We start from the raw sequence: 21,941 nt of genomic DNA, 5'->3' as shown, positions 1-21,941 counted from the left end.
AAGGTTAAAATGGTATTTAGAGCCTGTGTAGGTACCTACAGCCCCTTTTTTTTTTTTTTTTTTTTTTTTTTTTTTTTTTTTTAAGATCAACTGTTTTGGTTTCTACATTTGTGCAAGAGTGAGCCTGGAGATTAAAGCCTTTATTAAAAAAATCTTACCCTCTGTTATGCAGACTTTTTACTCCTACGAGACAGGAAGCTGAGAGGCAGAGAGGCATCCTCACAAGGTACACACACACCTTGCAGGATGGTATTTGTGTGCTTCAACACCTCCCTTGCCAACTATAATTACTTGGACAGGTCTATCAGCTACATTCAGTTCTCTCAGGAATCCTGTGCCCAAACCCACATCACCAAATGCTAACGACATAAAAGGTATTCTTGGTCAAAAGGTTTGGTGGTATCCAGCCTTCTTCAGAACATAATTGTCGCTTCCATTTTAAAAAGCAGAGCTGTAATGAGGGAAACCCATTGGTAGAATATAAATCATCTTTCCTGGAAGAAAATACTTGAAGACTTTGTTCTTTCAAGATATTCATCATCCAGAGCAAGCTTTTTACCAATCTCTGTTGTTTTTCATCCAGACTAGATGCATCCTCTGACTAAAGAGCACATAAAGAGCTCTCTCACACACTCTCTCAGGAGCCATGGAGCTACAAATCAGCCCAGTGTGTATTATTAATGACAAGTTATCAGAAGATCTAGGACAACAGCCAGGCTGGAGTTTCTCTGTGCTGTGATTCTATGGAGAAAATGAACCCTTTGCCAGGTCAGACCCCACAGTTTCCCTTGCTCCTGTCTCCACTGTGCACAGATTTGTGATAAGCCATTTTGTCACAGCAGCCAGGAGATGATTACCCTGCCCCAGAGGCCTCACAACTGAGCTCAGCCTAAAAGACAAAAGTAACCAAGGGAGGAGACACTGGGTAGAGGCACAAAAATCTCAAAGATTGTATCAAAAAAGGCAAAGCGGATTTAATTTTGGTGGCAGGTAAATAGTATTAGAAGAGTTCAGGAGCACCCATGTTGGCAGTTGCTAGAGCTGCAGTACAAGCCTCACAGATTTCATTTTATGAGTGGTTACAGCTGTACCACCTTCTAAATCCTTGGGTCCTGATTTATTCATGGCATTAGGAATGCAAAATGCAAGCAGAGGGAAGTAGGCCAACAAAAGAATAGAAAGCAGGGATACAGAGGAACCAGTTTCTTCATTCCAGCTGAAAACAGGTTGAAATTATTAACTCTTTCAGAGCAAGCTCTCTCTGGAAGGGCAGTAGACTCTGATGCATAAAGGTGCACAAATGAGTCTCCCACCACAAAATTAAAATGATGAACAGGAACACAAAGCAAACATGGCTTCAGAAGATTTCAGATTAACTCTAGCCCAAGGCATCTGGATTTTCAGATGCATAATGCTCCCTGTGTCTGACAGGGAAGGGTTAATGGCTTTGGTTGTGTGACCAGATGTTCAGCTGGTGCAACTCAACACAGATCCATTAGAAATTAGTGGAGCTGTGGCTGCTTAGCCCAGACAGGGTTCTGGCCCACTACTTTGAAATCCTATTTAATACCCACTAAGAGATTTTTCCAAAGGGAGAGGCCTCACTTTTTGAAATCAGATTAAAAGCTACTAGCAATGCTACAGGAGGAGTTAAACTGAAATGGCCACTGCCATGGCCTGTTTATGATATTACAAAACCCCTAAATCAAAAGCCTGCAGAAGCCTCATGATAACACCCCAGCACAGCTGTTTCTGCTACTATTTCATAGTGTCCACCTACCTTAGAATGGGCTGAAACAGACATGAGAGGTAAATCACTTATTTGTCACTTACCAGGAAATGGATGGGTCTTGCCTGTGTCCATTTTAGTGCTCAGAGCAGCTGTGGTCAGCCAAGTCTTTGAGCACATGCTTTTAGCAGAAAATAGTCTGCAAAATTTGCTGTGATGATTCAAATGCAAAGAGCAAGCAGGGGGAAAAAGATAAGAAAATAGAAAAGGTACAGTAGCACATTTCTCCATAAAAGGGCCATTCTTACACTCAAGTGCAATGCTACTCAGATAGAGGGGAAAAAAAAAGAAAAATGTTCAAATGTCAAAAAAGACAAGAATTACCACAGCATAAAGAGGCTAAAAGTCATCTCTGGTGCCCAATAATACCAGGCACATTTTTGCTGCATGGGATGGATTTTAAACAGGCTGGATCTTGTCCATCCAACAAAACAAACAAACCCATAAAAAAACCCCTGACATTAAAATGATCTGTCCTGTTGCTGTAGTTCTGCACTTCTAAGTGCCCAGCCTGTGTACTTGAATGTCAAAACTGTGCACAGTTTGCTTAAATACTTTCACAACCCAGGGTATAACAAAGACCTGTGATGCTGCAAGTCCTCCATAACATGATTCTGTGTTTCCTCAACCAAACACCAACCCCAAGGGAAAACTGATCTCAGCACCAGTAACTGTAAAACATTCAGTATATCCTCAAGGATTCTCTATAAGCCCCTTTAAATACATTTACACACATCTCACACACTCTTAAGAACCCTGGCATCTTCCACAAGTGAAATGAAGGCTCTGGCAGCTGACAGGAATGCACCTTCCACAAACTCCAAATTCCAAACAGGAATCCTTGTCTTCCTGGCTATTGCTTCTTTGAGATGTTCACAGCCTTTACAGCATAAGTGGAAATAATATTTCCAACACCTTTTTGAAGGTAGCTTCACAGAAAAATAATACTAGTTATATGTTGGGGCCACATCTTGAAACATATCCACTTGGAGGAATTTTTAATAGGTGGAGTTTCTCCTGTTGAAAAAACAGCATCAGGGTTTTGAAGGTCTGTTTCTCCTGACAAAAATTAGCAAGCAGCACTTACACTTCTTGGGATAAGAGAGATGAAAGAGAAGGGCAATACTTTAGACATTAACCAGATGTACTTGAGCTGAGAACTCTGGTACTCAACCAGGCTGATTTGGGGGGGATGAAGAAAGCAAACATCTTGAGTGGCTCCAGAGTTGCTCTCAAGACTGATTCCTTTACTAAATCAAAGCACAGATTCACAATGCAAAATTCACCATCATCTAACCCAACTCTCAAGTGGTTACAACCTTGTTTCACAGCAGAAAAATAAAGTTCATTCAGATTTTGGAAACCTCAGTTCAGCTTCTACTCAGACTTAAAATTAAATTACAGGAGAAGATACATTTTGTAAGAGTTTTTTCAAAATGACACATTAGAAATACTTTACAGAATATATATTATACATATGTACTCAATATACAACACCTACCAAGCTGAAAACACAAAAAGGGAAAGTTACATTTGCACTTATCAGTACAGAAAATGGTGAGCTGGTGGCAACACTGTGGAAGTGCTCACACCAATAAATCAACTGAACTCCAGTTCAGTGTACTTTCCAGCTGTACTAGAACATCATTAGAACCACAGTTAGCAAAAAAACTGTTCCTTAAGCCTCAAAATGAAAATTAATTTCAGGAAGGTCAGTTTGGTCAGTCTGTTAAAAGTCATGCAGAGTACAAGAGGGGATTGGGAAGCTCACATTGCTCCAATCCAAGACATACACAGCATCCCTGAAAGGCTGATGGAGTTATTTCTCATTACCTGCTGCTGAGGAAGGCAAAGCAGGTCAGAGGTCAACATTACTTATAAATGAAGCATCACTGCTTACTGCAGTTTTGAGATGGAAAATGTTTGTTTCTCAATCAGAACAGATACTCCAACAGAGACAGACCAGGGTGAAAAAGGTGGATGTCACATAGCTTCAGACCAGAGAAGTTTAGCAGGGACAAGAGGGGGTTCAGTGTTAGTGAACCAAGGCAGCCTCAACATCTGTGACTTCACTTTCATAAGAGAGATGTCAGTACAAAAGTGCAGGTAAGAGTCAATGCTCTGTTTCTCTCCTCTGAGAAAGGAAGAATTAGTGCCACAGTCCTTTAGAGTCTGCAGGTCTGCTCCAGATGACAGAAGTGCAGTGTGCCCCAGGTCACACTTCCACATTCCCTGCTTTGCTGCGGGCCTGGGAAACCCGACTGATGCTGCTCTCAATGAACACCTTCAGCCCCTTCAGACCCTGGGTGTAGAGATATTCCAGATACCAGTCCCACTTCTTCCCCTGCAAACCAGAAAGAAGAGTCAGATGTGCAGAACAAAGCTTTGCCTTTCTTAAGCCAATTTGGAAAAGTCTGCAAACCGTGCCTTCCTGTGGGACAAAATCCACATGCTGGGTGACATCTGTAAACACCCACAGGTACAGGGTCACCTGCTGGTCCTAAATGCCCACAATTAGATTCTTAGACTGAATCATGATCTCTAATACTGCAAGTTTTTATAAATACCACTTCTAGAAAAAGTCTATTGGATCAACAGGGAATAAGTCAGGAACTCCATGAACATGGCTATCAAAGCCTTCTCCCATCACTAGCGGTGATTCCTCCAGATCAGGTTTGAAGTGCACTGTGGCATAGGAAAGGAAACCAACTGCCACTGTATTTGCTCAGTGAAGATTCCTGTTCAAAGCTGTAACAAAGCTACTCATCTGTCTCAGAAATAAAATATGAAGCAGAATTTGAATTATCAATTAACTTTAGGTTCATCAAAAATAACTTTTTATGGAGCCTGCAGAGAGCAATAAACAGCCCTGTCCTGGCACTGCACTGACTCATGAAGGAAATACATAAAATCTCAAATCACTAGCCACAGATACTTCACTTCTCAGGTGTTGATGTCCTCTTGTTTGGCCCTGTTAAGAGACTGAATCACAGCCTACAGCTGGAATTTTTCCCCTTCCAAAATTTTTCTAGCATACTTGTGAGTTTGGTGAATATTATAACTTCATCCTCTTCAACACAGCTGCTGAAATTTACCTGCTTTATTTACTGAAACAAGAAATCTTACCTTAATTAATTTGAAGTTGAAGGTGGTATCTTCAGGACAAATCTTAAGGAAAGGGAATAAAAAAATATCAAGTCAGATAAAAAGTATGTCCAAGGTTGATAGATCTCTGCTAAATCAGGTCTAAATAGGTCTCCTAAATCAGGAAGTGCAGGTATGCAAAGAAATTCAGAGATTTTTAATCCTGCTTCAGAGGGGGCTTCCAGCATGATACCCTGTGCATAAGTGGCAAAGAAACATCTGGACCCTCTTGTCCTGTGCTGCAGCATTACAGGATAGCAACAGGGAATATTCACAGGTATCTTTACAATTGTCTCTCTACAGTGTAAAAGTCTCCATTTCTAAACGTCAGAAATTCTCAAGAAGGAGCAAGGGGAGAGAAGTGACACTGAGATCAGTGTTTGTTCCCCCAGTGCTGCAGAGCAGTGCCCTCTGGTGCCCAGCACTGCTCAGGAACATGTGTCCCTGCAGCTCAACATTATTTCCTTCTGCCTCAAAACACATTTGTCACAGCTGTTAAGCAAAATTTCTTCTAGTTCTACAGTAGGAAGAGAATGCAAGAATTCCCCACCAGAAGGTTTTGGGGTTTTTTAAGGAATTTTGAGGTTGGGTGTTTTTTGGTTTTGTGTTATGGTTGTTGGTTTATAGTTTGGGTTTTCTTAAATGTGCAAAATTTATAAAGAAAAATTAGGAAGGTGTGCCAGGGAAAGTTTAGGTTGGATATCAGGAAAATGTTCTTCCCACTGAGGGTGACTGAGCACTGGAAGGGGCTCTCCAGGGAAGTGGTGACAGCACCAAGCCAGACAGAATGCAAGAAGTGTCTGGAAAACACTCCCAGGCACGGGGTGGGGTTCTTAGGCTGCCCTCTGCAGAGGCAGGAGTTGGACTTGATGATTTTTTGTGTGTCCCTTCCCCTGCAAGATATTCCATGATTCTAGGAAGCCTCAGAACAAGAGTTATGTGGACAAAAGATATGAGATATATACAATCTCTTTCCTTGGTCCAACAAAACCAAAATAGCTTCCTTGAGCAAAGACAAAAGCTGAGTTTAATCAGCAGTAAGACACAAACTAGCTTGATTCAGGACATTGAGCACACAACAAAGGCAAATAAGTGTTCCTAACCAGAATTCTTTGCTTCAACTTCTCAGGTGCCCCTTGCTGCATTCCAGGAGTCACACCTACACTTGCCTCGAGCCTGCCAGCATTTCCCACAACAAACTGGCATCTCTGTGCAGCCCTTGGACAGCCTACAAAACCTGGCTTCTTGGAGCAGCACACACATCTTGGGACAATAACAGCTCTGGCAAACTGCTCTCTCCACTCCTCAGCAGCTGCACTGAGCACAGGAGGGCACCCACAGTTCAAGGGAACTCCTGGCAGAACTCACCAGACAATGCAAGACAGCTCCATGTTATCTCACTGCTTGTATTTCTGTTTTAGTAAGCAAAAAAGCTACCACAAGAGCCAGAAAGCACTGCTAACAAATTCTAGCATGAACAGCTGTATACAATTTAACCATGCATTTCTTGACTTTCTAGAGTTTAAATATTTAGGTCACACTGTCTATTTTGTGGGGCAGAATGCACCTTTGGTAAGCTTTTACTGAAGTGTCATTTATTTCATTAATTAGCTATTTTAGTTCTATCATGAGTACAAATTCACATCCAAAACTGCTAGAATCATACATTCAACTGCTTTCATACCACACAAAGAAAGGCTCTTCAAATTGTGCCAATAATCTAACACAGAATGCCACAGCAGCTTTTGAAAGCTCAGTTGCCTCTACCACTCAGCCAGGACATAGAGACCCTTCTCTACAGAAACAGTCAAGACAGAACATGTGGTGCCATGAAAGATCCAAATCTTGGCCTACACCATTACCTGCTGCAGGAATTTAATAGAGTAGCCCATCATGGCTGGATGATAGACAATGTTAAAGCTGGTTTTTACTTCCTTCACTGCAGTTTTACTCAGCAGTTTATCATCCATACGAAGACCTTGAGGATGAATATCCTTCTGGAATGCACTGGATGTCCACAGACAGCCCACCATAGCTATTATGTACTGGTTGTACTCTTGGTATGTCTGGTTACTGAACTTGAACTGCAGGATTTTCTGAGGGGGGAAAAAGAAAAATCAATAAATAACATCCTCAAAGCAGCTGTGTGCTCCCTCCAGTCCTTAAAAGATGGCCATTAGCACACCTCCCCTCCACTCAACCCAATTCCTTGCTGAAGTCTGTTCTAGCACATGACAGATGTGTCCACAATACCTTTTTACTCAGCTCATTTTCTTTTGCAGCCACTAAGTTAGCTCGATACCTGAAAAAAAAAAAAGCCAAAATAAAGACCAAGTTAGGGGCCTATAAATTTTTACTACATGCCTGTGTTGAAAAAAGCTGGAGGAATGTATCAAGAAAACTTATTTCCACCATGAGAAAGATCATCAAACTTTATTGGTGAAAGAGAGAGACATGAAAAAGGATTCAAAGGGACTTTATCACTTGGCAGAGTAGGGACATATCTAATAATATTAGTCTCTTAAATGATTCACACATGACCAGTTTGCCTGGGACAGTCACCTTCATAAATGCAACACACAAGAATGGACATCCAGCCTTTAAATCAGCAGAGAAATGCAGTGTGTTTTTAAGAAGGGAGACTTTCATTCACTAAGCAAAGAAACAGAAGCCACTGGAAGTAATGCAACTTGACAGTTGTTCTATATAATAAGCACTAGCTCTTCTTATTTCCTAGAGACCTCCTGTCATGTTAATTACCCTGCAGATTCCTTAGAGAAAAAGCCACATGGAGAGCCCTGCACCAGCTGTCAGCTATTGGCCACTCTTCTCCTCAGATGCAGCCACTGGAACTAACAAGGCCAAGAAGTGCAGCCTTGGTGGTGGATCCTGCAGAGCAACAAACAATGCTGCCTTTGGCCTTGCCAGCAGCATGAGGCAGTCCCAAATTCCTGGAGTTTGGAAGTGGAAGAAGTGCTTCCTACTCAGCACATGGGTATATGGCAGAATTTGTAAGGAAAAGCTAAAATGTAGTAGCCAAAGACCAGGAGTGAGAAGTTGTATAGTTACTACCATTAATCCCAGCTGGCTGACTTTAGTTCCCTCAAAACAATAGGGGAACTTCTTCCTTCACATATCAAAGATATGGAAATAATACCAGGAGAGAGGTCAGAGTCCTGCTATCTTGGGTAACAGACTTGAAAAAAAAAAAAAAGAACTACAACTGTAAGATCCTTTATCATGAAAGCTGGACACAATTTTTACCTTTACCTTGCACAGCAAGAAGTAGATCCTAGGTTTTTACAACAAAGTCATTTCATTTCCAAAAGACTGAAAGAAGACAAGGAGTCCCTGCAGCCCACCCCTGTTGTAGTACCTGTACATAATGTAGCAGAGATGATTCAAGTTGACAGAATCCATGCTGAGCAGTGCTGGGTAGAAAACCCCAGCAGGAGGCATGATCAGCAAAGGCAGGTTGTACTTCAGGTACATGTCACACACCTGCAGGAATGAAACACATCCAGGCTGATTATTACTGCCAAAGTAATGGTTATTACAAACTGCCAAGGGGGTTAGAGCAGCAGAGAGCATGACACTGAGCTCCAACCAGATCCATCCAGAAGGGAAGGCCAGGGTGTCTTACACAAGTGTTGTTACCCATCAGTTTTGTGCATTTTTAGTGGACAAATTCAGTTACAGATAGATCCCAGAACTGCCACTGTTTTTACAGCTATTCCCAACCTGAACTGTAGGAGCTGTTGCTGTTGTTACAGCATGGCTGGAGTTCACAATAAGCACAACTACACAGAGGACACAAGGAAGCTGGAGAATACTTAAAGCTATTTGATGCTGTTCAGTTTGTCTACAGTACAAATTAGAAAAAAAAACCCCACATTTTTAAGGAAACATTTAATGAAAAAGAACCAAGATAAAGTTGTGTGAAATTGAATTGATCACTGTTCTTTTCTTTAAGTCACCATTAAAAAAGCAGGTTATGGCCTGCTGTTAATTCTCCTTCCTCAGTTCACCTCTGAATTTAGAGCAACCACTTTCTAGCAGCACATTTACTTCTGCTTGTGGATACAACAACAGCAGTTTTCACCTGCAGATCTACCAAGTACATGGAATATTCTGGCATTGAATCACAAAGTTCTATAAACTAGAATGAGGAAGATGTTTTTATGCTCTAGCTTAAAAATGCAGACAGCCTTAGGAGTACTTGAAAAGAAAGACAAAATGACTGGGATACCCACAGTGCCATAGAAATCCAGAATGAAGTACAGCAAGAAGGTGGAATTGTTTTCCAAACGCAGTCCAACAGTAGAGATCCATCCCACAAAGTGAACCAGCTCAGCCACCACGTTCACCAGTCCAGACAGGGTGGTGTTCCTGCAGCAAAGACATGGCACAACATTACAGAAACCTCTTTGCAAACAGCAGCATGGAAAATGGTGAAACAAAATTGACATTTATGCTTTTGCCCCATCAAATGCTCGACAACAGACACTTGTTCTTCAATACAGGCAGCAAGACGTTATCAGCACCATATGAACACCCAGTTGTCAGTGCTATGAGGATTTTGAATTCTGGACACTTCAGTTTCCAGTGTCAGCAGAAATACTTCTAAAGAAAGACAAAGAACAGGCCTGACAAGGTAGCTTACAATATAGCAGAATCATAACTGTATTATTAACCTTCTGCTTGGTCTTTAGGCTGGGTGTTGGGGCTAGAATACAGATCTAAATACACCAGTGAGCAATGCACAGAACATGGCTCACATTCTTTAAAGACAAACTTACACAGAAGAAATCTCCAAATCCATTTTAAACACACTGGAATTTAACCAGTTCTGCAGCAGCTCCTTCAGGCTCTCAAGAACACTGCACTGCAATAGGCAAAAAGAAATCAGGTTGATGTTAATTTATGCAAGAGAATAATTCCAAACAAAGAATGCCTTGAGAAATGGCATATCCAAGGAAAGGTACCAGGAGTTTCTAAGGAGCAGTGACATAGTTGCATGGCCCCTAGAACTGATTGTATGTGTTGTATATAGCTTTTCCTGGAGAATGTGAACTTCAAGTACTGAAAAAACTGCAATAAAACTGTTTAAACAAGTAGTTAAAACTGCAATAAAACAAATCAACTATTGTGTTGTGTGCTATCAGTTCTTTTTATCTCCAGTGCCCCAGCTTAATTCCAGTCAAAAAAGGAAGCTATCTTAAAGCACCTATTTCTTAAAGAAGTTAAACTGTAAGTATATGTTTTATCCTGTTTGGGCACAGACTTCTCAAAAAGATGTTTCCTATAGAGTCCCTCAACATCTAACACAAGTATAGATAGCAGTATCAACTAGAAGTAAAGAGCCATTGTGTTCACTTGAATTACCTTAAAGTAAATAGATGATGTGAAAAAGAGCTGTGCCAGGGGATCAAAGACATATGGCTTAATGTCTGAAAAAAAATGAGAAAGCAGTATGATATCAGTGCACACATTCTATGCCCTGACATATCCCCAGGGTCCAAGCTCACCCAAAGGATCTGAGGCACACACCAGAGAAACTGCTGAGGGGGATCCAGCTCACGAGCCCGAGGACTTCTGAGCGGCAGCAGACGCCATCCCAGAGGGGAAGGGTCTTATACAGGAACTCTTCACAGGCAGAAAATCCCTTCTGGAAAGCAGAAGAGAAGCATTCAAAAAGTTATCTGGCTGCAGTCTGCCATGCTCACATCACTCTGGAGAAAGCAAGAGGCTCACAGCTCCTTCCTGCCATACTTGCCAGGACATTCAAATTATCATTCATAGATTATTTTTCCTGCAGAAAACAAGGCCATTTCCAGAATACTGACTTGCCATAAGTAAAGGTATTTTTATCACTTGAGTCACTGTCTCAGAAATACTACAGGAAACAGGTAAGTGCCAGAAGCTCTTTAAGGGAAGACTTTGTGAAACCCTTGGCTTCCAGAAAACACACTTACCTGCAAGAAACATTCTGCCTTGTAGGCAGTTTCCAGGAAGCTCCTGAATTCTTCTTCATATGGGTTATCAACCACACACCAGGTGCATTCTGAACAGGAGAGAATACTGTACTTAAATATGAGCACAGCAAGAACAAGCACAATGAGAAACCAAATTCAGCTCTCCTCCAGTAGCTGTTTTAACACTCTATGGTTATCACTGTAAATCTGAATAGCACAGAACCATTACTGTAAAGTGAAAAGCCTCAGACATCCCTTAGCTCCCTATCTCACAAGATAATACTGAAGTTCTTACCTTCCTGGAGCCTCTGGCCCATCCAGTAGTAGAGCCTCAGGTAAATAGATTCATCTTTCACACAATTCATGTAGTGAAGCAACAAGGGGTTTGTTAGCACTGAACCCATCTGGGAAGGAAACTGCAAGAAAAAAAGAAATAAAGAATTATTCAGTATTTACATCAATAAACTGACAGAGAACCTCATGTCCAATCTTTGTATCACCACAAGACCATTCACAAGACTCATCCAATCTCCTCAGTCAGGACTAGAAGCTCTGTTAGAATTAGGTAGCTCATACACTACTCACACATAAATAGGGCACAGAAGGCCATTCTTTGATCTACCAAAACATTCACCAATGTTTCCTGAAACTCACCTCTAGACAGTGGATATTCTGTAGGAGCTGAGGGAAGGTCTGCAGCTGCTCCACTGGAAAAGACTCATTTGGACTGCACAAATTAAAACTGCTCTTTTCTCTGTCCTCATCTAAATGTTTTGTGCTTGCACTGCTTGCAGGTATAACCAACTGGGCATTCCATTTCTGTAGAAAGGAAACACAAATGACTCGGTTCCCAATGCAATTGGCTGTACTCATGAACAATGTTCCCAGAAAGACCCAGTTTTACAAAAAAGGTACCCAGGTTTTCATTATAATTGATTGTTGCATCTCTCTATAGTTACTCCCCACTTTCCAGTGCTGAAATAAAGGCAGACTCCCATTATCTGCCAATATTCATAATGAAAAGCACTACTTGGCACCTTCTAGGGTGCCCATAACATACCCTCTTTCGTGACTGAGGCTGAGATGTGCCCAAAAACACTGCCTGGGACAGGGGAGAGGTTCCTTGGTTTCTCTGCCTTACTGCAGTGATTGCTGCTTTCCATGGGCCCTCTGAGTTCTTGAAGTAAGTCTGGAAACAGAAATCAGACAACACCCATGCAAGAAGTTAAGCTAAGACAAAGCAATAGAAAGATCACTTTCTATTCTGATAAACATCACCACAGTCATGTAGAGACACTCAACTCTACTTGACAGATTTTCACAGCACAGAACTCTCATCATTCCTCAGTTTCATCACCCTTGGGCTACAATTCAACTGTTGGGCTTTAATTTCCTTTGGAAACAACGTCCCCCATTTCAGAAGGGATCTCCACTACTTCTACCTTATAATCTTAATTCAATCATCAACTCATAGATTAAATCTCAAGTACACCTTAAAATTAAACATGACCAAAGTATGCTCAGTTAATAGAAAAATTTTCTGAATTCAGCATGAGTGACACCCACATAACAGAACAATGCCATGAGTAACCAAATACTCAAATTAATCTAGATATTACTACAGAAAATTGGAAAAGCTAACACCTTTTCTGCACAATTTTTTTTGACATTTCAATGCCAAGCAGTCTTTAAATTCTAATCAAATGCCAAACCATCACAATTCAGATTGGCTTGGACCTAGTTAATCAAGCTTTTATTATACAACACTGTGTTCATAAAGACAGTTGAAGTAATATTTGGGATCTAGTTGCTGGTAATTTACTGCACTTCTAAAAAATGCACGTGTGCATGCTAAAAAATGTAAATTCTCCAACAGATGACTCTGCAGAACAATGCAAAGTAAAAATTTAGGAACAATATAAATACACAAGCAGATTGAAATAAATTTTATTGAAACTCAATTTGTCTGCATATAAATTAAATGTCTGTTCCAAAAAACCAACAAAAATCTCATACATTTAAGTCTATCCCACTGAAATAAAATTTTGTTGCACAATTTAGGTCTCCCCAGATGCTGTTTTCTCTTCTATATCTGGTTCTGCTACATGTTTCTGCTTGGTCAAAGGGCTGAGCACACACACAGGCTCTCTAAAAGGGGAATTATTTTTTTGCTGTTCCTTGCAGCTCTGACAAATCAGTTTCCTACATTTTTTTACCTGCTTTTTTCTCTCTCCTATGACAAAGACTTTCCAAGTGCAGAGCTCTTGTTCACTGTCATCTGTTCACTGTCATTTGTAGTTGAGAATGGCAGCAATTAGAACAATACCTTGACAAATTAGACAGTTTGTTTCCTTCAGAACATAATATTGTGTGCAGTAATAATAATGAAACCCAGCAGGAACACCAAAAGAAGGATTAAAGTAATCCTCATAAAATAAAGGTAGATGTCATTCCTTACCAAATCATCTCATTATGATGAAAAGGAAAGAAAACACAAGGCAAAGAATCCTCATCTAAACCTGATTTTACTCAGTGAAAGGAGAAAATGGAATTAATCTTCACCAGTAAATCTGCTATAGCTTAAATAGAAAGCTCCATACAAATACTGCAGTAAATCCTGGTTTTGAACTGACTCAATCTAATTCCTTACCTTCATTTTCCCAGGAAGGGTTATGGTCACCTGTTCTGGGCAGAAAAGTTTGTAAAGTGACAGCAGAGCTTGCAGATGAGACTGCATTCCCTATAAAATAGCAGAACAAGAGGGAAAACACATGAGGAATGTTTTTAATACAGAAACTGAATGCTGTATTTTAGAAGCAAAAAACCCCAGTGATCAGTAAAAGTTAAATTCCAGAGTTACACATGATTAAGTAACCTTGGATAAACAACAGAAACTGACAGACACAACAGAAACCGGGTCAATGAAATAACAATAGAAAGAGGACTGAAGACCTTTCTGTAGTCATAACTGATAGAAAGGAATTTAACAAAATGATAAGAAATAGTCTTCTGCTGTCTAAAAAACATGTTATTATAGCAATGTTTTTTTTCTTTTACAAAAAGGGGCAAGTCCTCTACAATCTTACATTTTTCAGACATTTTTGGCACCATTTGAAAAAGGAAAATGAATAGAAAATTAAAGACTGTAATAGATAAATGAAGGTGCCTTTTGCTTCAGAGATTTTACCATACATGGTCACATTGAACTCTGCATATATCACTGCATGTGCTTACAAAACACACATGAAAATTAGGGATGCACATGCAAGAGAGAAACTTTGATGCCACAAAGACCAAAACCTACAATTCCAAGTCCAATCATTCCTCTCCACTGTGTAAGGACATTAGTTTTACAAAGTGCATTATTAACCACAGTTCAAACTCTACAAGATCTGAAATAAACTCACCATTTTTGCTTGGAGGTCAAGCAGGATCCTAATCCGAAAAGGCCTGACTGGAAATAAAATTAAGAATATAAAGGATTTTAAAAATATCATAACAGACATCTAAGCAAAAGTTATATAAGTAACATTTTTATAAAGCAAGCAGAATTATTAGTTCTTATTTCTAGGGTGATAGAGAGGTTTCCAATTCAGCAAGTGTTACACCAAGTTTTCCCTGAACTACCCCTCACTCTTCCTTGCATTAAAAGCACAATGTTGGCTAATCATTGTATCAGCTGCATTGGAAGAAAAGGCAGCACCAGCAAACAGAATCAGAAATAAATGGTATTTCAGCTCACACAGATGAGACTCACCATTTTCCTTCCTGGTCAGCAGGTAGAGCACGTGGCAGACATAGGGGCACTGCAAAAAGGGCATCATGAGCTCTCCTGCTGCTGCAGACACACAGCCAGGACACACAAAAACCAGCACAAAGACAGCCCCACACAGCAACTTCATTTAAAACTTCATCTGCACTGTGAGCAGCCCTGACTGTAACCAAGCTGCTTAATTAACTCAGATCATTTCTTTTGGAAAATGGTCTAGAAATTACAAGAGTCAGCAGTGGAAGTGCAATTACATTTTCAAAAGGAAAGGCACCTTTGAGCCAAAATACTTTTTAGAGCTTTTAACTGTAGTTGAGGCTGTAAAGAGTCTTAAATTAGTTTCAAACCAACTCTGATGCACTTTCCAACTGACCCATCATATCTGAAAAAGCTATTTCAAACGTTAAGAACTTAAAACCAGTTTTATGGAAAGATTATAAATGAAGTTAATCTAAAACCATTAAAAACATTACAAGAAATAGAACTTTAGGAACTTGTTTTAACCCTCAAATATCCTAAAGTGAAAGAATATTACCAACTTCATACCTAACATGACTGCCAAGATTATCTTATTATGCACTGAATCCAAACACTTGGAAATTCCTGGATTTTACAGTTGCCATATGGCAGAAATTGCCTGAATGCTTGTTCTCTTTTAAGCTACATTTCAAATTAATTAAGTAGAACAGCAATTAGCTTCTCACCTTAAATAAACACTGCTCTAAATTTTTTCCTTTTTTTTTTCTTTTTGCCCAAGGTGTACAAGTCAGTTTCTGCCCAGGAGCAGGAGACTTTACCTGCAGATGTCTGACAATCCCAGAGACCACTGTTACTCTTGGGAATTTATACAGAATAAATGGTCACACTCTTGTAATACAGCATAGCAATTCTTGGAAACATGTTAAACACACAGACCCCAGCAATGTTACAGTGCTTGCTTGTTCATGGACCTAAATCACCCAGCAATCTTATGATGCAAAGAGAAAAAAAGAAATCCAACCATCAGAAAATGATCTCTAATCAACACCTACTCCAGACTAATTCTAGCATTAATATGTATACTATTAATGAACATTTAGGTTTATTTTATCAGTTCCATGTGTTCTTCAGCTCTCCTTACCAACTTCTCATCTTGCAGGAAGGAGAAGAAGAAACCATAGAGGGCATTAAGCTGTTCCTTGTGATCAATGAAGTCAAACATTGTGATCAGCCACTTCAAAAAAAGCAGCTATAGAGAGGAAAAAAAACCACATTACATTAAGTGATGGGCAAAAGCAAGGCAGGGGAATCAGAATCCAGCTCCAGAGACATGATCAGTAAGGATACACACCATTGTCAAGGATAACCAGAGAGCTACAAACAGTTCAGGGGTATTCAGATGAAGAAAGTCTGCCAAGGGATTCACCAGGTAATCAACTGACCCCATCACTGCTGCTGGCAACTGGGTTTTTGGTTTCTAGAACCATGGGATCCTATTGGTGTATCAGTGGTGATTGGGAGAGAGGGAATCCAATAAACAGGGCACACATGGGCTCAGCCTGGAGAAAAGGAGGTTCATGGGGGACCTTCTCACTCTTTACAACCCCCTGAAAAGAGGCTGAAGTGAGGCAGGGGCCAATCTCTTCTCCCAAGCAAAAAAAGAATAGTCAAGAAGAAACAAGCAACAAGTTCTGCCAAGGAGGTTGAGATGGGATAATAGATGAAATTTCATCACAAAAGGGTTGTCAAGCACTGGAACACACTGCCAGGAAGTGGCTGAATCACCATCCCTGGAGGGATTTAAAAGATGTGCAGCTGTGGCTCTTGGCACATGGTTGGTTTGGCAGCAGTAGGTTAATGGTTGGATTCTGTGTCTTAATCTTTGCCCATCTAAATGATTCTACCACATAAACCTTTGAGCAGACCATGTGAACATAAAAAAAGAGTCTCTCTAATGTTAACTCACGTTGCCACAACCAAGGTGCACATGACCTGAGGGATACCTCACTGAAATTAAAGGATGCCTCACACAGCAGAAGTATTTCACAGAAATCTTGGTGGAGACACCATTCCTGAGGAGTTCAAAGATACAAGACAAGCAGGAACCAAATCTCCACAGACAGTTTTAATGTGTTCTTTGGTTCCCATTGCCACTCTAGCAATGGCATCTCTGCCAGTCTTGGTAAACAACAGTATCTTGGGTAAAACCTTGTATAATAAAACCTCAGGATTTTTGATTCCTCAAAATAACCTGTTCTTATGATTCCTGTGCAGAAGCAATACCTACTGTAAACACTTACTAAGTTACCTGGATGTTGCCTGAGCATTTGCCAACACAGAGCCAAGACACAGCTGTAACCACAGAATTTTCTGGTATCACTGAGGCAGGAATCAGGCTCTTCAACAAACGAGTATTCACTGTATCAGCTGGAAAAAAAAAACAATTTCAAGTAAGATGGTGCTCATGTACCAGGTTCTTCAATATTGTTTTGCAGCTTAAGTCAAAATTCCCTCTGGACTAAATTATTTAGAGCTTTCTTGCTCAAAGTAATGGTGTGTATGAATTTAGCAAGGACTTACCTATACCTCAAAATGATGACAAATAATTCATTTCAGCTTAACAAAATAAAATGGAAACTACACCAAATCATGCCAGAAAAAATAATTTTATGCTATAATACCACAAACACATTATCTCAGCAGGTTTGATTAGAGGGGAAAGGCACATTCACAGAAGTACAGAGGGGATTTGATTAGAGGGGAAAGGCACATTCACAGAATTATAGAAATGCTGTACCAAATCTGCCACTGAGCACCACCTTCAGCAGTATCTCAAACCCTTCAGGGGGCAGCCCTTGTTCCAGGGCAGTGCTTTCCACAGCATCCAAGTGTTCCTGCACAACACTCTTCTTCTTCAGTGCAACAGAGTCTTGAGCTAGGAAAAACAAACAGGACAAACACAGGAATAAGGAACTTCTGAACAGAAATTAAATAAAAGCTTCTCTGAACTGTCCCTGCACATACCCCTTTTTCTTGACATAGTAACAAAGCAGAAAAAAATTTTAAGACATTAAAGAAACATTACATAGCTCAGGGGTAAAGCGGGAAAAGAGAAGTGAAATTACTCTAAAATCATTGATATTATAATAAGAAATATGTAGAGAGACCTCTTAGAAGAGCATGTAGTGACAGGACAAAGGAATGGCTTCAAACTGAAGGAGGTTTAGATGAGATATTGGGATAAAATTGTTTACTGTGAGGGTGGTGAGGCCCTGGCTGAGGTTGCCCAGAGAAGCTGTGGCTGCCCCATCCCTGAAAGTGTTCAAGGCCAGGCTGGATGGGGCCCTGAGAAACTTGATCTACTGGAGGGTGTCCCTGCCCATGGCAGGGGGGTTTGGTCCTTCCAATCCAAGCCATTCTATACTATTCCTTTTTGTTTAACATTGTAATAACACAAACCTTCTAAGACATTAAAGAAATAATACATAGCTCAGGCATTAAAGAGGGAAAACAGATATAATTTTTTTAATTAAGAATGCAGCTATCATCTTCTCAATCCTAGATAACCACCCCAAAAAATTTCCTCACCTTTCTGAAAGTAGCTCAAAGCTTGCTCTAGAGACCCTTCCTGGCTCTCACATTTCTGATCACCAGCAGATTGATTATTCTGCAAACTTTTTTCAGAGTCAGTTTTCCCTCCCTTTCGCCAGGCAGAGAGATCAGTTTGGCTTTTATTGGGAACAGGCAGAGGCTGCTTTGGGGTCTTGGAACTCCTCCTTCGCTGCATCTTTTCAGACTCCCAGCTGAGACTGGAGAATTTTACTCATTTGTCATGTGAGAGCCAATCCTTCCTTAGGTAAGAAAAGAGATCAGCTGAGGAATGTCAGAGAGCTGGTTCCCTGCAAGAAAAAGAAACATTTATTTTCCTGACAAGCAGATTTTAGAGGCATCCTGCATAACATGAGTAAATTCAAAAGAAATAGTTTAGAGCTCACTGCTCCCTAAAAGATCAGACAAGATCCTCAAAGATGTAAAGACAACAGTGTATCAAAACTCTCATCTTACATTAAAAAGGAAAAAATACCCAAGTAAAAATTAACACAAGCTCCTTTCAAGTTAAACATTACCTGATACAATCTTATATAGCTTTTTGATTAAAAAAATCAACATAACCAGAAATTTAACATAACACAAACAAGTTTTCTTCTAAGTGAATTTTGTACATTATTATTTTCCTTACTTTGATTGCATGTGCCAATACAACCCAGTCAACAAGTCATGATTCTCTGCAAGGTTAGGTACAGATTGTAGAGGATCATAACACTTTTCTTCCTATTTCACAAAAATTAGATTCTTCTGCAGCCTTCCTACGAACCAGCTTGGATTGGAAAAACTAAGAAATCTGGGTAAACCTCCAAATGAGATACAAGAGCTACCAACAGTGCCAAACTGCACAGGTGTAGGTGAAATACACCCACAAAAAGTGGCATTTTCTCCTCAATATGCTGGAGAGATCAACCTTTTACCCACAAAATAGGAAATTTTGCTACAATTTCCTGAACTTGGTAGACTGTGTACCCCTGTCCCTGGATTGCTGGAACGTGTATTTCCTGAGACATTAAAACACAATGACTTTCAATTCATACTCCTCTCACTTCCTTACGAGGTTACAATCATCGTTATTTCCCTATAGGCGTGTTTGTCACTTTCCTGTGCAGCAAAGCTCGGTGACCACACTGGAGTACAGCACCAGCTTTCTCTCAGCTCCCTCACCACTTCCCTACATGTGTTTTGTTGTCTTTTGTCCTGCAGTTCTACCAGAAAGGTTTGGTGATGGAGAGAGCGGCTGGAAGGGCAGTTCTGGCTCTCAGCGAGCCCCTCGGTGCCCCCACGGGGAGTGCGGCAGCAGCACCCCTCACCCTCACCCTCCTCCTCCTCAGCAGCCCCCACCGTAACACCCCCAGAGCTGCCCGGGGCTTCCTGAGGGGACGGAGGTGGCGAGGCCGGCCCGGCCCGGGGGAAGTCACTGACCGCCCCCTCACACAGCCGCTGCCCTGGTCACTGAGTGCCCCTCTCATGGCCACTGCCCACTGACCCTCCCGCTGCCCTGCGTACCGACCCCCGCCGCCATAGCCACTGACCCTCCCGCTGCCCTGGCCACTGAGTGCCCCTCTCATGGCCACTGACCATTGACCCTCCCGCTGCCCCGGGTAGCGACCCCCGCCGCCACAGCCACTGACCCTCCCGCCTCTCTGGTCACTCACCACCCCACTAACGGCCCGTCTCTCGGGGCAGCACTGACCACTGCAGGGCAGTTGACCCTCCTGCCGCCCTGGTCACCCTTCCCACAGCCGCCGCCCGCCAGCTCCAACCGTTCCTGCATTCAAACCCTGCCGCCACCGCCCGCACATGCGCACCGACTGCCTGCCGTCCCGCCCATCCGCACAGCTGCGCATGCGCAGCACCGCCACAGCGTGGGGTGGGCGGGAATGACGGCGGCGCTTCCGCCCTTCCTGCGCCGGGCGCCTCTGCGCATGCGCAGTGCGTGGAGGGCGGGAACTCGCCGTGAGGGGTTGAGTCCCTCCATTCGGTGTGTCCGCGTGCCTCGGGGTGGGAACGGCAGCCCAAGGCTACGTTTTAAAATAGAGAGGCGGGGAAAAAAAGGCACAAATAAAGCGAAGCGGTAACCCCGAGGCCGAGCGGAATGAAATAGAAATAAAGAATTAAAGGAAAAAAAAAGAAAAAAGGAAGAGTAAAATAGCATCGAGGTCTTAGAGAAAGAGCGGATCAGTTCTTGTCACTTCCAGCGTGCACAGATGGCTGGAAGAGTCCAAAAATAGCTCTTTAATGCTGGGGGGCAGTGACAGAGGTCAGCCCGCTAAGATAAATACAGAATTCGTGTTACTGGGCTCCCAAGATGAGTTATCTCGCTCTGTAACAAAGAACGTGCAGCCGCTGCTGCGGGTCAGTTGTTCATTTCCATGCAAATGTGAAAAAAAGGTGTTTTTTAGTAGTCACTGAACAGTCTGAAGCTTTTGCAGAGATAGGCTTTGTTCCATGGGATGCTTTATTATTATCATCTCTACAAGCTCCAGTGAGGAATGTTACAAAAGATAAACACAACAATTGTTCCCAAAGGTTTCCTGGGCTGGATGCCCAGGTGAAAGGGCTGCAGCAGTTCAGTCGTGTTTCCTGGGAATACACAGCATGGTGTGGCTTGGAGTTGGTGGTATTTTTATTTGGTTTTGAATTAAAACACAATTAATAACCTGTCGGCACATGGTAGTTAAAGCATCTTTTGGGAAGTAAAGGAAATTCTGTGTATATATTTTGGATGAACTTGAGATAGTCTGTGAAGATGAGAAGCAGGTGAAAAGAACCTGCTGGTTCCTTTGCTCAGGGTGCACATCTGATAAAAGAGATTTAGTCCATCTGGAGCTCTGGGAGGTGGCTTTTTCAGCATATGTATGTATATTTTGCTGCTAAAACAGATTCAGCCATATATATATATATATATATATATATATGTCTGCATCTGTTTTAGCAGCAAAATTCAGGAGAAAACTGTATGAACATTCATCACCAATTTTTATAGAGATACAATGCTGACAGTTTACTGGAGTTGCCTTTTCTCACTGCTGCACTGAACTGTAGCAGAACTTTATTTGAGGCTGTTTCGGTAAAATACCCAAATGTCTCTTTTAATTATCTGTGGTTATTAATATAAAACCAAGTAGAATTTCTCTGACTTCCACTCTGCATCACATTGTCTCTTAAATTGCCTGATATGATTCTGCCCATTTTAGGTGGAGTTTTTGACCAGAGGGAAATGTTTTCAGACACATCTCTCAAATAAATTTGTTTCTGTAAAGACATTTTTCTCCAAATTTCAAAAAGTTTATTTTTGTGACTAATTAAAAAAAAAAAAAAAGAAAGAAAGAAAAAAAAACTGAGGACAGACAAACATTAAGAAAACCAGACAAATTTCAGAGGTAACACATGCTCCTTATGACACTCTAAGATTTCAGATACAACACAGGGATTCAGGCTCTGGTAACAGGACTTATCCCAGCTCACTGAGGCTGTATGTGGGATGAGCAGTGAGGTACTGCAATTGTTCAGACCCTCATCTATCAGAAATAAACAGCAATTCTATAAAGTCACAGTAGCTGTGGGGGGAGGAAAAAAGGAACTTGCAGGGAACTGGGGAGCACAATGCTACTTGCCAACATCAGAGAGATACTTTGGAGTTCTTGGGGCAGTTCTCCTCCCCATCCCATCTTCT

General features: G+C 41.3%; 1 protein-coding gene across 1 annotated transcript; it reads right to left on the bottom strand.

Moving 5' to 3' along the window:
• Nucleotides 1-3,015: 3,015 nt before the first annotated feature.
• Nucleotides 3,016-20,037, bottom strand: CENPI (centromere protein I). Its single transcript, XM_059482902.1, has 21 exons — nucleotides 19,921-20,037; nucleotides 18,245-18,555; nucleotides 17,454-17,591; nucleotides 16,965-17,083; nucleotides 15,798-15,905; nucleotides 14,666-14,714; nucleotides 14,316-14,362; nucleotides 13,559-13,648; nucleotides 11,969-12,097; nucleotides 11,563-11,727; nucleotides 11,204-11,324; nucleotides 10,909-10,997; nucleotides 10,484-10,601; nucleotides 10,319-10,383; nucleotides 9,733-9,818; nucleotides 9,187-9,322; nucleotides 8,310-8,434; nucleotides 7,187-7,235; nucleotides 6,796-7,029; nucleotides 4,916-4,957; nucleotides 3,016-4,133 (listed from the first exon to the last, which is right to left on the bottom strand). The coding sequence occupies exons 2-21, from the start codon at nucleotides 18,441-18,443 to the stop codon at nucleotides 4,005-4,007; spliced, it is 2,238 nt and encodes a 745-aa protein (XP_059338885.1). The 5' UTR covers nucleotides 18,444-18,555; nucleotides 19,921-20,037; the 3' UTR covers nucleotides 3,016-4,004.
• Nucleotides 20,038-21,941: the final 1,904 nt, after the last annotated feature.

Source organism: Ammospiza nelsoni, chromosome 15, assembly GCF_027579445.1.
Source record: "Ammospiza nelsoni isolate bAmmNel1 chromosome 15, bAmmNel1.pri, whole genome shotgun sequence".
NCBI lineage: Eukaryota > Metazoa > Chordata > Aves > Passeriformes > Passerellidae > Ammospiza > Ammospiza nelsoni.
This window is presented reverse-complemented; position numbering and strand designations above follow the sequence as displayed.